This window comes from Mesoplodon mirus (assembly GCF_964341445.2).
Source record: "Mesoplodon mirus genome assembly, chromosome: 1".
In the NCBI taxonomy this organism is placed as follows: Eukaryota; Metazoa; Chordata; class Mammalia; order Artiodactyla; family Ziphiidae; genus Mesoplodon; species Mesoplodon mirus.
In genome coordinates, this window is record NC_138976.1 from 55,998,972 (window position 1) to 56,016,543 (window position 17,572).

The 17,572-nt window shown below is 36.8% G+C and overlaps 1 protein-coding gene across 1 annotated transcript; it reads right to left on the reverse strand.

The window, feature by feature from the left end:
- Positions 1 to 2,984: 2,984 nt before the first annotated feature.
- DMRTA1 (DMRT like family A1) lies at positions 2,985 to 7,777 on the reverse strand (the record flags this gene model as incomplete). The annotated part of the gene is made up of 2 exons (XM_082625804.1): positions 7,121 to 7,777; positions 2,985 to 3,832 (listed from the first exon to the last, which is right to left on the reverse strand). The coding sequence occupies exons 1-2, from the start codon at positions 7,770 to 7,772 to the stop codon at positions 2,985 to 2,987; spliced, it is 1,500 nt and encodes a 499-aa protein (XP_082481930.1). The 5' UTR covers positions 7,773 to 7,777.
- Positions 7,778 to 17,572: the final 9,795 nt, after the last annotated feature.

The window sequence follows — 17,572 nt, forward strand, 5'->3', positions numbered from 1 at the left end:
GTTGGTTGGTTATTTTTGTACACATGGGCAACAGACTGTGAGCAGCTTGAGGGCAGGTCTTATATCTTATTCACCTCTTTATCCCCTGGTCTAGTGCAATACCTGGCACAAAGTAGGTGCTTAATAAATAGCTGAATAAATGAATTTCTAAGCTAATATTTTTATCTTTCATTAATTGAATCAGTGGAAAACTATTACTTGAGCACCTATTTATGCACCAGATACCAGACAAAGCTGTGAGTGGACAAACAGGCATGAATCCTTCCTCAGGCCTTACAGTCTAATTGAAACTGGTGAAGTAACTTCCACTCCTGACGACTGACACCATTATTTTAACCTTAGGGATGTCAGACAACACTACTACCAAACCTCAATTTCCTCACATTCAATTTAGTGGTTGGACAAAATAATCTGTAAGATAATTTAAGTTTTAAACATATTGTAAAGGGTATGAAATGTATAAAGCATTATGTAAATTAAGTTTTAAAATTATAAAATATTTTTAAAAATTTGAATACTGCCCCAAATGGATGTTCTCCCCAATTCAAAAAGCAAATGGATACATGCATATCATTATATAAACCACGTAAAGAATCCAGCAACTCTAGCACTGTTGTATTGTTATATCAGATCTCTACTGTATAATGTAACTTCTTTGAGGGAACATTTTACTTCAGTATCCTCTAATAGCATCTAGCACTTTTTAAAAAATAGGATTCGATTAATGAATTAATGCAATGGAAACACCTTAAGAATCACCAAGGATTCCAACCTGATTGGCCAATGGCATTTAGGAGATTCAAGAATCCCATGAAATTGTATTCAAAACTGTGTCTGTAGGCCATTCTGCAGAGTTCTTTGGTTTTATCAGAGTCTCAAAGAGATCTACCATCCAAAATGATTCCTTCACTAAGTATATATTAATTGAGTACCAACTACTTGACAAGCATTGTACCATGGTTTAGGCTTAGAATCTAAAACTTTTTTTTTTATAAATAATGAATATTGATTGTATCAAATCTTTATAAGATCTGCTTTCTCACACTCACACCATTAAAAATAATGCATATTCTGGGCTTCTCTGGTGGCACAGTGGTTGAGAATCTGCCTGCTAATGCAGGGGACACAGGTTCAAGCCCTGGTCTGAGAGGATCCCACATGCCGCGGAGCAACTAGGCCCATGAGCCACAACTACTGAGCCTGCGCGTCTGGAGCCCGTGCTCCGCAACAAGAGAGGCCGCGATAGTGAGAGGCCTGCGCGCCGCGATAGAGAGAGGCCTCCGCACCGCGATGAAGAGTGGCCCCCACTTGCCACAACTAGAGAAAGCCCTCGCACAGAAACGAAGACACAACACAGTAAAAATAAATTAATTAATAAACTCCTACCCCCAACATTTTCTTAAAAAATTAATAATAATAATGCATATTCTATTAAACACATTTACATCTTAAATCAGCATCAGATACTATGCAGTTATTTAATATGATAATTGCTGGTAAAATGTACTTTAGAAATACTGATGTATTTTTTTATCTGGCTCCATGGAAAAGCCTTCATGATGACAGAACCAATAGGGCTTATGTGTATAACAGATAGACACACAGAGAGGTATATAAACACACACACACATACACATAATTTAAGAAATCCATAGTAAATCATGCTGTTCAAATTGTTTAAACCACCTCTAATTCATCAATTATTTTATACCACAGCTGGGTTTCCATTTACTCCTGACAATAGAATAGAACTACTGTCCTTTAAAAAATAAATGATAACATATAAAGAAAACTTCATAAAACTGTTTTGTTCTCAGGGACTTTCTACTGATTGAAATAAACAGCTTTCAAATTCTCTAGATGGAGAACAAAAGTAATTTTAAAATCTCAAGAAAACCTCTAAAATTTAATGACAATTTTCCCCCTTTGGAAATATTTTCTCTCTCCTCAATGCAGCAAGCATTATCTATCTAGAGTCAATCAATATTTATATGTGCAGCTATTTAAGTTTTCAGAATAAAATTATTTTTACCTTTGAGAATGGGTGCCATATTCCTGCCACAAACATTTGGAAAGGGATATTTCCCCAGATACAAGCATAACCATACTTAAAGATATAAATCCTCATCCACAGTAGATGTTCTCTTTGTAATATGAAAATTCAATATAGCGTGATCCAAGATGACCATTTCAAAAAATGGTTACCTTATACTATTATGAAACCATTTGTTTCTAATTCCTATACTCTACCAGAACTTAGTTGCAATTAGTGATAGTGGCCAGGAGATGGAGCATTCTCATTTCCTAAGATTTACTTCATAGGCCTTTGTGTATCTCACAGTTTACTTTAAAGAGAAATGTTTTATTAACGGCACTTATCACAAATGGCAGATATGAATGAAAAATAAGACACTCAAAAAAAAACAAGGTATTAAATTTCTCAAAAATTTAACTTACAACTAATCACTTATATGTGAATAAAATACTTTGAATAAGCTTTTTCCCTCCTGTGTACAAGAAACAGAAGGAGAAAAAAAAGTTTAAAATAATAATTATTTAGAATTATCTCAGTTTTTCAATTATTCCTTCTGCTTCATTTTATATAACGCTGGACTGCTTTATAATGTATGTTTTAATTATAAACTCCATTTTTTCAATGAAATAAAAACAAGTATAGTTTTAAAATAAGAATTTTATAACTGATATCTTAGGGAAAAAATTCATTACAGTAAACATATTCCCTGAAATGGCTTTATTCAAGGCACAAAGAATGTTTAAATGTTTCTTTCCCTTAATAAACGCTAAAGAAGAGTCTTTAGATCTCAAATCGATTATACTGCTCATAAAAAAAAAATAGCATTTTTAAAGCCCAGTAATCCACTCCCATACATAGTGAACACATTAACAGATGTGGGTATGTGTGGGTGTGAGGGTTATATTGCATGCTTCTAGAGATATTCCAAAACGGGAGGTAGGCAGATGCATTACATGTTGTTCTGATTTGGCCTTGAATACAGTCTGCCACCAGTTGCTGAATCTTTGATGGGAAGGTAAGAAGAATCCCTAATCATCCCTGAAAAGGCATAATCCAAAGCTGGCCGAAAAGGCAATGCTGGTGCCAACCCAGGAGTTAGGTAGGGAGACATGAAACCAGACAGCCCTCTTCCTGGAGAGGAATATGCCAGCCGTAATGGACTGATACCTAGTCTAGGATTTAAGCTGTAGATACTTGAATCACCTCCATAGGAAGCAGAAGTACTGTGAAGGGGAGAGAAAGCTGATTTATTTCCTAGAGTTCCAAAACCAATTCCAGCTAAACTTAAATTCGAAGCTCTCTGAAAAGCTGTATTTTCCAATGCTCCTGAGCTTGCTAGGTCCCTGGTGTCTGGTTTGTATTCTTTCCCATTTAGGACCTGTTCAATGGCTTGGACCACATCCCCTTTGCAGAACTGTAGAATGCCTTCTAGACGGCTGCGTCTGTAACTTGGGAAAATCTTGGTGAGGATATCAAGAGGGTCTCTTGGTCTAGAGGACACAGTGGGAAGGCTGACTGTGGTATCAGTGAAGTCTTTGGCCCACTCACTTTCATTTCCTGATTCCAAATCAGAGGATGACAGGGACCTGGGACTCTCTTCACCTCCTGACTGCTCCCCAGGATGAGGAGACTGAATGCTATCATCCTTGTTTGGGTTTTCTGAAATAGATGACCTGATGTTTTGTTTTCCAGTGACATCATTAGACTTAGGAGATGATCTCAGGGTAAACTGATGGGATTTAGACACCAGTTCTTCTTGTCCACTCTGGCATGAGTCACATTTACTCTCTTTTCGTCCTGGGGAAGAGGAAAAAAAGGAATGAAATAAAGGGAAAACTTCCAAGAACACAGTACTGCCCACTCAAAATTAATGCTGGATAAAATAACTTGTTTACTCATAGTATATCAATACTACTTATTAATCACTGTAAGAGATTTTAATGAACAAGAATTATAAAAGATCATTTGGAAATGCAGGTGTTGGAACAGTGGGAAAATGCTATTTATTATGTCATTTCAGGATCACAAAATTATATAATATACAAACGCTGTAGTTATTTAGGAATCAGAAGATGAAAGTCTATTGTTACCTCCAAACTGTTAACACCAATATTTCACACTATTTGCCCATTTGGTGATTCAAGATTTTCCTAAATGTTACCCAAGTTTTGTCATTATCCGCGGGAGGGTTTTTTTCCACAATGACACAATGCAAAAAGAACTAAACAGAACAATTGTTTAGATAAGAAATCAGAAGAAGGAACAATCTTAGTATGAAAACAAATATTCTATTTAGTCACTAATGATAAATTTCAACAACTATTTTTTTAATGCTCACATTTCAGGTTCCAATTAAGTTACCTGAATAATGTGAGAAAATAACTAAATTGTTGATTTCATTTCAAATCTAAACCAATAATGCCAACTGCTGTACCAATCTCAAATCATACCAGAGCTTGCATGTTTCATTTTATGTGAGAGACAATACGAAGTTGGTATTTTTTCATAATCCTCTATGAAATATGGACTTTCTTTTTAAATCTCTAGGAAATATCAATAAAAGTTTACAAATTGTTTCTAAAATAAAACTATTAACTGCACTATTTTCACTATTGTAATCTGTGTATATTTTCAAAGTGTCTTGTAAAAAACCATTTTGGTCATATGCTTTAAATTGCAACTCACTTCCAATATTAAGGGCAATTTTTCAAAAATGCTTTTACACAAAACCTGATTTTCTACCTCAACATGTTGAGTATATGAATATTAATGAAACAATATTATCTTTAAAAACCTTTTGCAAGGCTAATGCCAGGAAAATAATAACAAATAACTTTTATTTTGGTTTACATTTCCTGTAGATATATTTTATCTCTATTTCTGTTAGAAAGAGTAAAATGTCAATGGAGTACTCAAGGGTTTTACTGTCAAACTTTCTTTTGGTACAATGTTTATGAATGTAACAAAACATACATTGCCTAAAGCAGTGATTTGCAAACATGATTTGCAATACTATGTTTTCTCAAGGAGCTGTCCTACATTCTAAACAAATATCTACAGTTTATTTTAAAATTAAAGTGTGTACAATTTAACACTTTGAGGGTTAAAGTGCTGTCATTACATCAAACATATGACAAAAGGTGCTGCTCCTGCAAAATCACAAAGACTCTAGTATTTTCACCTTAAATAAAACAATAAAACCTATCTAATAAAGTAAAGATAGATTAGCCTTGGTGTGCCATTCCATTTTATTTATATATGATTCACCACATATGACCCCCTGAACATGTAAGGTATCAAAATTTCACCTCTACAGTAATTTATGCATAAAATAATTTTTGGTATTACATTGTATTTATGGAATACAATATAATGTAATGAAATACTGATTGCATAAGACTATCTGGATAATAAGCTGTCCTTAAAATACTGTGATATCATTTACATCACCTCTGTTCCCTCAACTCCTACAGCTGGTTTTACTTTACTTTTATCATTGTATGCTATGTCTTGTATGGTAGTTTTGGGACACACATAGTTTTCCTTCTTTCGAATATAATGTTCTTTTGTGTAGGAAAATCTTATTCGCCTCTGCATCACTGTTAGTCTTGGTCTAGTGAATAAATAGACTACTACAGTTCATGGACATTGTATAAGAGGAGGCAGTTAGTTTAGAAGCAGCTTTTCAAAAAAGAAGGTCAACTGAGGCAAACAATAAAATAAAATAATTGACCCCATAAAACAGCACCCACCCCCCAAAAATCACATAAATAAATCAATGCCTAGCAGAGAGCTGTCAGTCGAATCTCACTGTCAATTTAGTTTGCAGAATTTTAATTTTTACTTCTTATTATAGCAGTTTTGCTTAACAGCTTCATTCTCCAGCCCTCTTTCATTTTTCATGAAAAATGTTTAAAGTCCATTTTGTCCACTGACATAAACTAGAACATGGACAAAAAGGTGACACAGGTGAAAACAAAATCATATATGCCTTATTTAAGTAGAGAGACACTCTTTTCAAAAGCACAAAAGTACATGCTGTGATCTGTTAAGAGCTGCAATTTTCACAATTCAAGGAAGCGTTCTAATTAATAACTTACTATATCATTATCTTATAATTTCATATGATACAACTAGTCTCAGATTTATACAAAAATACCAAAATGACATTTTCAGTGACCTACTTGTAGGACTATGAAATTCACTAAAATACAGTGAGATTTACATTAGCATGAAAAGTTAAGTTGGGATAACCCTAGTCAAAAAGAAAATCTTTTCTACCTAACACAGTGGGTGAAGACAATTTTCAGTCAATAAATAAGAGAAAAAAAAACTTCTTGGATAAGAAATCACTAAGGATAAGATCCCCAAGGAAAAGAAATTCTTGGACTTTGAAATTCATACCAATGTTTTTACAAACCTGATTTTAGAAAACCTAAATTTCTTTCCTATGAGAAGAGGTGAAACTGCAAATGTTAGAGTCTTCTACACTTTTGAAGGCTGAAAAGCAGTTGAAGAAAAGGGATAGAATGCTTAAAATTTTTAAGGGAAGGGAGTAAAAATGCTTTGGTAGATTTCAGTCTCTTCCCCACTTCTAGTTGGCTTGTCCCAAAGGTAAAGAACTGTACTCCCAACCATAAGTGAGTTTTCCATGCAAGATCAGATGAACTCTAGCTTTACAAATGAAACTAGTACAGAGCAAGCTCAAAACGTAGCTCCTCTCATTAAGCTTTTCACTCCATGCCTGCTCTCTACTCTCACAGAGAAAGTGATAGCAACTTGGACACAAACTCCATTCCTAAAATGAGTTCCTCAACTGATCACTTGCACTTCACTTTTTCATTTCTTTATCCTATCACCTAAGCTTTAGGTCCTAAGGGAACAGAAAGCCCTTCTGAAGTGAATGTGTCAGGTCTCTAACACCCTTACTAACATTCATATTGCAGAGCAGTTTCCCAGAACTTAAATGCTTCTTTTAAACAACTTTTCTTGCCCTCCTCCATGCCACGGCAGCTTATTTCAAAGATTTTTTTCTTCAAAACAACCATTTTTCTTTTGCAAAGAACAAATGTAAGATCTACTCACCTTGTTTTTCCTCTGTATAATCTGGCTGGAAAATCTCGAAAGCAGGAGTCGCCAGACCACTAGCCTGTCTCGAGGCACTCAGTCCCAGTGCACTCACCGTCGCAGGGCCGCTTGCTGTGGTCTGGGGATTCTCCATTCTGCTGCTGCCTCCTCCGGATGATCGACCCCCGGGCCCTGAGGGTCCAGGGTATAGAAGCCTCTGCAGCGCCCGGGCTTCGCTCTCCTCCTGGGCCTGCTGCCTGCGCAGCGCCACCTGTGCGGCCATGACGCGCTGGCGCTCAGCGATCAGGGTGCACTTGGCACACGCGCAGTCCCGCCAGCGGCAGAAGCGCTTGTGGCCCTTGAGGGCTGACACGACTCCGTGGTTGCGACAACGGGCGCACTTGGGTGTTCGTGGGTAGCCGCAGGCCACGGCGCCCACCCCCCTTTCCACTCCGGCAGGCGGCGGGCAGCCTCCGCTTCCCGCGGTGGCGGCTGCGGCTGCCCGCAGAAAGAGGCTGGACGGGCGCAGGAAAGTTGGAGGAACAGGTATCCCCGGGGGTACCGGTAACGCTGGAGACTGGGGCAGAGGGGCCGCTGCCACCAGCCCCGGGGCCAGGTGGGGTGGGCCGCTGCCGCTTTGGTCTCTACTGCCACACTGTGACTGCTCCATTTCCGAGAAGTGCCTGGTGAGGGCTCGACACAGAAGAGTGCGCTGTCCACAGCCAACCCTGCTGGGATGCGAGGGCCAAGAGGACCAGCCTTGGTCCCGCTGCTTCCCACCCACACACCGACAGTCTGGCACAATTCCCGTGAAGAACTGGGGACAACCGATCCCCACAGCTGGAAGCTCTAAGAGGCGCAGATGCCACTGAGCCTCTTAGAGTCCTGGGGCGCTAAATTAATGCCCGGTGCTCCGCGCGCCTTCGCCTTTGGAGCAGAAGAAAGCAAGACTGCAGAGGCTACCCCGCCCACCGGGTCTACTGGCCAAGGGCTGAAAACCCGGGGAGGGAGGGCCAGGGGCGGAGAGTGGGGACCTGACCGTCTGGGAGGAGGGGCGGTGGGAGACAAAAGAAACTGTCCCTTCGCGCGCGCACGCACACGCGCGCACACACACACACACCTTTCTCCCACCTGCTTCCCCATGAATTCCTCAATGTATATTTTTTGTAAGATACCTTCACTCCCTGCCCCCATGCCTCTTACTACCCTTCTTAAATTAAGCAAGATTTGAAGTTCTTTCCCCAGTTCCTCGCTCCTCTTACAAAAGTTTGAAGATTTGGACATGGAGTTCTCCTTTTCTTTCCTTTTCCCAGATGAAGTCTTTAGGATGGTAGCATGGCCAATATTAATGAGAAAGCACAGCTTAACAAGCTGCAAATATTACCCACACCTGAAAGGTGCCTTATTTTAAACGGGTCTTAGGGCTGCGTCTAAACAGTGGATAAGTATTTAAGGGACCTGATTCACATTCAGAATCTTCTCATGTATTATGTTTATTTAGAGATGCAAATTTGGATTCTATATATCGTTATATTTTGAAATGTTATTGCCCAAAGAAGTCTTTATGAATTTCTTATCTAGATTTATACATAGCAACTGTTAAAACTATTTCAAAAATACTTCACGTTTCTGTTGTACAGTATTGGGGAAGGTCATGTAGACCATTCTTTAAACATGCTATCATTAAATGCACTCTTGAAATATGCATTTAATGCCTTTAATTGTAAGAAAAGATCATACTGCTTTTAAACCAAAAGACCATTTGAGGCTGAAAATTCATGAGTGTCTGTTCCTTAATGGAAAGAAGAGTCAGGGCTCTATCAGTTTTTCAAGATAATATTCAACTGCCTTGACAGGCAATTGATATTCTAGCACTAAGATGGCAAGTAATAATGACATTTTTACCATTCCACCTATTTGACGTCCAGGGCAGACACTGTTAATCAATCTGGGCTTTCTCCTACCTGCCCACTTCACACCAACACCACCATCACCATCCTCCCATATGGGCATCCTGACATTCTATCATAGAAGCTTCCCACCCTTCCTAAGCATTGGAACTACCTAGGGAACTTTTAAAAGATATAAATACTTAAAACCAAGTAAACTGATTCTTTTGGCTGTGAGTCTTTTAAACTCTCAAACTGAAGATTACATACAACCAAGGTTTAGAACTGCCACTCTAGGAATTCCTAACCTCTGCAGATTCTGTAATACCCAAAGTTTCTCACACCTCTGTATCTTTGTTCAAGCCACACTTACGTAAAATCCAGTTATTCCCTTACTGTGGAACTCACATCCAATGTATGAGTAATGAGTTTTCAGTGCTATTTGGATCATTAAAGTACAGAGAATTACTTAGCAAGAAAACAATTCCTTTTTTCTATTATTTTTAAAGATGTGGTTACATAAAGGAAAATGCTCGGCTTGGTGTAAATATGACATTATAATTTGTTAAGCTTTATCAATTATGCTTTTTGTGTGTGTGTGTGTGTGGTACTCGGGCCTCTCACTGTTGTGGTCTCTCCCGTTGTGGAGCACAGGCTCCGGACGCGCAGGCTCAGCGGCCATGGCTCACGGGCCCAGCCGCTCCGCGGCACGCGGGATCCTCCCAGACCGGGGCACGAACCCGCGTCCCCCGCATCAGCAGGCGGACTCTCAACCACTGCGCCACGAGGGAAGCCCCAATTATGCTTTTTAACAAAAAAAAATTAAAAGAACCTAGGCAAGTAACATTGTTTACCTGGAATTTAACACTATTTTTCTATTTTTATTTGATTTTCAAAGTTATCTTCCAATTATGGCAAGTGATATTGGTTTTTATTCAAAAAAGTGAAAATAATTCTTAAAGTAAATCTATTTAAATAAAACGGGTGTCTACTGACAGGGAAAATGACAAAATGTGTGAGAGACTGAAAACAAACTTTTCTGATAAAAATAAAGGAAATCGAAATAAATTGAGAAATAGACCATTTCCATGGGTCAGAAGACTCAACATTCTTAATAAGACAGTTCTACCTAAACTGATCTATAGATCAATTCAACCTCAATCAAAATTCCAGCAGACTTTAGTAGAAATTGTCAAACCCCCTCTAAAACTCATTTGGAAATGCAAAGGAAAGACGTGGCATAGCCAAAACATCTTTGCAAAAAAAAAAAAAGGATAAATAAAGTTGCAAGGCTAACAATATCTTATTTCAAGAATTATTATGGGGCTTCCCTGGTGGTGCAGTGGTTGAGAGTCCGCCTGCCGATGCAGGGGACATGGGTTCGTGCCCCAGTCTGGGAGGATCCCACATGCCACAGAGCGGCTAGGCCCGTGAGCCATGGCCACTGAGCCTGTGCGTCCGGACCCTGTGCTCCGCAACGGGAGAGGACACAATAGTGAGAGGCCCCCGTACCGCAAAAAAAAAAAAAAAAAAAAGAATTATTATGAAATTATGATAATCAAAACAGTGCATTACTGGTGAAAAGATAGAAAAATCAACCAATGTGACAGAATAGACAGTTTAGAAATAGACTCACCCATAAATAGACAACTAATTTTAGACAAAGGTGCAAAGACAATTCAGTGGAGAAAGGACAGTTTTTTCTCAGCAAATTTTGCTAGAATTGAACATCTGTATGCAAAAAGAAATTTAACTTTGATCCGTACCTCATGTGACTTATAAATATTGACTCAAAATGGATCACAGACCTAAATATAAGTCATAAAACCATATAACACAGGAGAACACCTCTGTGACCCTGGTTATGCAAAGATTTCTTAGATACACCACCAAAAATATGATTCATGAAAAGAACAAATTGATTAATTGTACTTTATCAAAACTAAATACTTTTCTTCTTCAAAAGACACTATTAGACTGAGAGAAAATAGTCGTAATACATATATCTGATAAAGGACATGTATACACAACATATAAAGAAATTTCAAAACTCCATAAGAAAAAAACAAATATTTTTAATGATTTGAACAAACATGTCACCAGGGAAGATATATGGATGGCAAATAAGCACAACAAAAGATTCTGAACACCACTAGTCACTAAGAAAATACAAATTAAACTTACGATGAAGTACCACTACACATCTATTAGAATGGCTAAAACTTGAAAGATCGACCATATCAGGTATTGACGGGAATGTGGAGGAGCTAGGACTTTCAAACACTGCTGGTGGGAATGTAAAATAGTACAATCACTTTGCAAACCAGCTGACAATTGCTTAAAAAGTTAAAACATGTTCATATCATATGATCCAGTCATTCCATTCCACTCCTAGGTATCAACCCAAGAGAAATTAAGCAAATGTCCATAAAAAAACCACAAAATTTCATATTAGCTTTATTCATATAGCAGGAAACTGGAAAAGCCCAAATGTCCATCAACAGTTGGTATAACCATGTAACGGAACAAACAAAAGTACATTGATATATGCTATGACACGAATGAATCTAAAAATAATTATTCTGAGAGAAAAAAAGACAAAATGAGTATATACTATGTAATTTATATAAAATCTTTGAGATCTAGAGTGACAGCACATCAGCAGCTCCTGTGAACAGGCTGTGGAGGGGCAGTGAAAGATGGGCAGGAGGCATTACAAAGGACCAAAAGAAAACTTGTGGAGACGACAAATATGTTAATTATTTTCATCACGGTAGCGGCTTTACTTGTGTATACATACATCAAAATTTACCAATTGTGTATATTAAATATGTGCAGTTTATTGTGCCTCAATTATACTCTGATAAAGCTGTTATAAAAAATAAAGCTCCTTGTTACCTTTGGAAGAAGAATGGCATAGAATAGCATTCTGAGCAAAGATAATCCTAATCTTATCACCCAAAGCTGAAGCAATGATTTTAAAAACTTGTATTTCTTCTCAAACACACTGGAAAGCCTGACCTCTTCTCCTCTCAGAATAGTACTTTGTGCTCTTTTTCTTAAATTATGTATACTTTTTTCCCCCTTTTTACCCCATCTAACAGCAACTTAGTACTGTGACTATTCTTATAAATCACTAAGATGTTAACAGCTGTAATTTAGCAATGGCAACAGTTTCATCAAGTGAAAAAGTGATGAGAAAGGAGATACATCATTTTTAATGAAACTGTATACAAGTATCACAAACATGTCATTTACAAATTTATTCTAAAGAAAGTAAAAGAAAAAAAGACTAGTCTGATAAATGGGAAACGTAGAGCATATCAGAAGGAAGGAAGGGAAGCGAACAGAATTTCTCCCAAGCTCAAAAACATGTATGCATCTCCTTTTTAAATTATTATTCACTTTTATTCCAATTCCTTGTTCATTTTAAACTCTTATAGTCAACTGCCATTTTTCGCTGGTTCACCACACCAACCACTCAGCACAGAGATGTGGAAGTGCGAATCAGCAACTGAAAAACAGGCCTGGCTCTTAGCTTTATACTAAGCTATAAAGATCTTAGGCAAGACACTTATTCTCTCAGCTTCACTTTTCCCACTGGCAACTGAAAACATTAAGTCATATACAAGGATATTTCCAAGTCTGTGAGTCATTTCATTTTCCAAGTCTAGTCTGAAGTTATTTTTTATTAATGTTCTTGATCTCTAAAGAACATCATTACTACCCCCACTAAGGCCTCAGTCAAAGCATCTCTCCTCCTGGTAGAATATCTTGTGCTAACGTTTGGTAAAGGAAAGTTAAGGAGGACATGCTTAGCTTGTCCTGGCAAGAAGACTGGGGATTTGGAAGGAAAGGCTCTAAATTGCTTATTCTTTTGTACATAAACATATGCAGTTCACTTCACGGCTTCAGAATATATGTGAGCACACCTTATATAGCCCATCTGCTCCAAGGCTTCCCAGAACCATGCTGGTATGCTAATATTTTTTGTCGGTTTTGAGGGGAAGTTCGAACTGAACTTCTCTTTCTCCAGGGCTCTTCAAAAGGCAATTGAGTGTTATCATGATTGAGAGACCACAGCCTGCAGAGTGACAAATTTCAGCCCTTGGACTATGGCCCATCAAATGGCTAGGCATCCCGGATCTGGGAAAAAATAAGCCTCCTCTGGGACACAGTCTTTCCTGGAGTATTGTTGGAGAAACAATGAACGTATTTGGTGATATAAGTAATTGGCCAAGAAATGTCACTCCCCCCAAAACCAATATCTACCAGTAAATGCTCCCTTCTGAGAATACCCTACAGCTGGGGAGAGATATAATTCATTGCCCCAGAGCTGTAACTCCCCACAGCACTGTACATCTTAGGAAACAGGACTTCCTTGGAGGACATGATCTCTAATCCCTTGGTCTAAGATAGCAAGAAGCCAGTTGGAGATCATACACGTTGTTCCCCCACTATCAAGGGGACAAGGACTATAAAAGTGAGTAGAACTGTTTTCTTTTATTGCTTTATGACCCTTTTCATACCAGTTGAGGATGCTTACCTGTAACGAAGAACGCAAGAAACTAACAAAGACAGGGAACAGAGAAGTACCTTTTTTTTTCCTATATCCATTTCTATATGCCCAGCATAGTAAACACTCAATATATCTTTGAAAATAAATAAAGAATGGGTGCCACAAGACTTATTTGTCGGTTGGCTGAAAAGGCACTAGTATCACATTATTTTTCCTTTGTATTCTGAAATTTTTGAAAACTATTTCCAGTGCACTAAGAAGTAAACTTTTCCAGTTTTAGCTCCATGGTGTTTATATAAGCTGGAGTGTAATTTCTTTTTAAGTATGGTTTATTGTTTCCTTTGTTTTCTGTACTTTTGCTTAATATTAAATAAGGTATTTTGATTTTTTTTCTTAAAGAAAAAGTCTTATGAAACTCTACAGTTATACTTTCATGCCACTGTAAATGTATTCCAATGTTTTTCAAAATGTTTAGATCTAAGAACACATAATTGCTTATGAATGTGATGAATTAACGTGTCAGTGCATTTGCTTGTAATCTTCTTTCTTCATACAAAAAGGTTATGATAATATTGTATACATAACACTTTTAATTTAATATTGTGATACAAACATTTTCCATTTTAAATAGCTTTTGCAAACATCATCTCTAATAGCCATATAATTTTCCATTATTTAGTCATACAATAATTACTTAATTCTTCTAATAAAGGATATTTATAATGTGTCATTTTCTCCCTGTTTTAAGTAAGAAAGGGATGAATATGTGAGCTTGAAAATGTTTTCTAAATTACTAATTATCTCTTTAGAATAAATTTCTATAAATAAAAGTACATAATTAAAAGTTATGGATATTTTTTAAACTTTTGACTTACGCTAACTAACTTTTTTCCTGAAGAGGTCATATGAATTTGAATTCTAATATGCAGTTCATTTCATCATTATCCCATGTATTTTTTTTCTTTTAATGGTAGTGGTTTTCTTAACTAGGAAATTGATGCCGCTTTCTCCTGAAATAACAGTGATAACCCAGAGTTCCATTAGGAAAATAATTCTACAAGGTTTCAGTTCATAGAAAGATAATTACCATTTTGCAAATCTCTGGTTGAGTATGATTGGGGGGAACTGAAGCAAAACATGGCAAAAGTTCCAATCATTGTAACATACCCTGATGGTTCTTTGAGTAAATTACATGGCCTTTTGTGAACTTGCTGATTTAAACAATTCTTCATAAAGGAGTGCTACTGACTTAAAAAGACTGTAACAAGAAACGCTGGTGCCATTGTGGTTAACTGAATAAGCACATGTTCAAAAGCTATGATCTTTATTTAGTTTACTCTAATAGATCTAAGTCTACTGTGTAAATAGGGCTCAGAACTTATGAAACTCTTGTTTTTTAACTCATGGGACATTTAAAGGAAATTCATGCTCAGGCACTGAGATAAGCTTTGTGACTTGTCTTACACTGAATAGAATCCACCTTCATAAATTAATGTATGTGGAAAGATTTCCTCAGAATTCAGTCTTTAAACAGACAGCAATACAGTTTCCCTCAGAAAGTATGTGAGAGCCCTTTACGTGGCTGTTAAAGATCATAAAAGAATAGCACATATTAAATGGTAAAGCATTTTAGTAAGAAGTTGAATTAAAAATTGCATCCTTGTTAATTAAAACAAATCATTAATCAATAAGTCTTCATAAAATTCTACCACCTTAAAGGATCTTATTATATGAAGAACATCTCTCTTTCTCATTATTATAGCTACCCTTTAAGAGCTGGTTATTGTGTGTTATGCACTATGCTCAGGCCCTATATATATTATGTCATTTATTTCTCATAATCAGCTTATTGAGGCCAATTATATTATCCTGGTTTTACAAATGAGAAAATTATAGTTTTAAAAAGAATAAGTCCTCAAAATACTCTAATATTCAGACTCCTTTATACTCATGCTTCTCCCCAGAAGTTAGGCTAGCTTCCACTGTAATAGAGACTCACAAAGCAACCTGTTAGGTAGAGTTGTTCGTAATACAGTTACTCAGAAGAGTTGCTTACTGGCTAAGTCATAAGCAATCTTGAAAATGTAACTATTCTTTCAGTTAACAACAGTTCCATTTTTTAAAAAAAGGTATGACATTAAAAAGAGAAATTCAAAATTCCATAGTTTTCATATCTTCTTTTAGTAAAGTTTAATGATAGAATTTTTATTGTTTTCCCCTTTCTTTCTCACATCCTACCATGTAAATAATAAGACAGAAATCAAGACAAAAATTTTTGCTATTATTTATTTATACCATTAGAAATTTGAAACATGTTTTCCTTTTATTTTCAAGCACCACTAAAGTTAGATTAGATACTAACTTCTACTCCTGTCAAAACCTGACATTCTATTCAAAGGTGATCTTTTCCTCTCAAGGTAACTATTGTGAGACCTTGCCATTCAGCATTAGAAAAAAAATAATTAAAGGTTTCATAAAATAAAAATTGACAAAAGAGAAGTTCATAGGTGCCCTTTTTGGAAAGCAAAATAGTTAACAAAAAAAGATACATTTTAATGAGTTAGTTCCTACTGTATTCCGATGACTGAACACAAACAAGATACGTAAGTCAATTCCTCAAATAACCTCAAATCCCTATTGATTCATGAGGAATTGCCGCAGGATCTAGAAAATAGTTTTTTGTTCATTATTGTTATAAAATATGATGAAATTAACTCTGAAAGATGTTATACATGTCTGCTTTTTTCTCTTCTATCTTTTCCTGTGCCAGTCTGTCTTCTGGAGCTTTCATTAGAAGTGTTCCAATTAAAAAGCAGTGTGAGTGAGAAAATGGCTTCCATTCACAACAAGGATTCTAAATAAGAGGTAAATTCAGTAAATCAGTTCCTCCCTGGCTCCTAGCCATTCACATCTTTTGGTTTTGAAATTCATGTCTTTGCGAGCATAAGGTGGTTGTTATGAGGTGTTGTCAGGCCTCTGACAGAGTTATTGTGCATGGTAGGAGGTGGCAGTTTTTGATCAATGTCTTCAAAGTCAAAGCTTGGAAAATAATAGCTGCACATCAAAACCCAGTGCCATATGCAGTTAACATTGGGCTCTTTCAGGTGGCCCCAGGGAATGACTTAATTCTCATGTGGAGCTTTACTTTAATTAGTCATCTATAATGGTGTATTAAGATTTACACGAAGACTTGTAACTTGAGATTCACTGTCAAATGAGGTTCAGAAAAATCATTATCAGAATAAAAATAAAGAAACCTACCTATTTATTCATGTTCTCCTCCCATTTTTCCTGAATCCCTGACTGATTGCATTTCTGCTCTTACGACATCTTTTATTGACCCAATACCTTTGTAAGAATGCCCATGTTTAATTTTTTAGGCCATTTATGCAATTATTTCATGATATCCTGCCTAGTTGATCAAGTTACTGATTTTAAACCTTTCTGTTGTGCCTTTTTCTATATTTTTATTACTTTAAAAAAACGTCTGACAGGAATAAAGACGCAGACGTAGAGAATGGACTTGAGGACACAGGCAGGGGGAAGCCTAAGCTGGGACGAAGTGAGAGAGTGGCATGGACTTATATATACTACCAAAAGTAAAATAGATAGCTAGTAGGAAGCAGCTGCATAGCACAGGGAGATCAGCTTGGTGCTTTGTGACCACCTAGAGGGGTGGGATAGGGAGGGTGGGAGGGAGATGCAAGAGGGAGGAGATATGAGGATATATATATATGTATAGCTGATTCACTTTGTTATAAATCAGAAACTAACACACCATTGTAAAGCAATTACACCCCAATAAAGATGTAAAAAAAAAAAAGTCTTAAAACAGTCACAGTTGCTTTAAAATGAGGGGTTTTATGTTGTTTTTAGTTTTCTTCTTCTAGAACATACAGTTATTGGCAACATTTAAGAAGAAAAAGCTACTTTGTTCATATATCCATTTGAATAGCACAACTGGCATGTATTATACAATCATATTATCATATATATATATACATATATATGTGATTTCTTAAAGAATCTATAGAGTCACAGGTGGAAAATACACAATAAAAA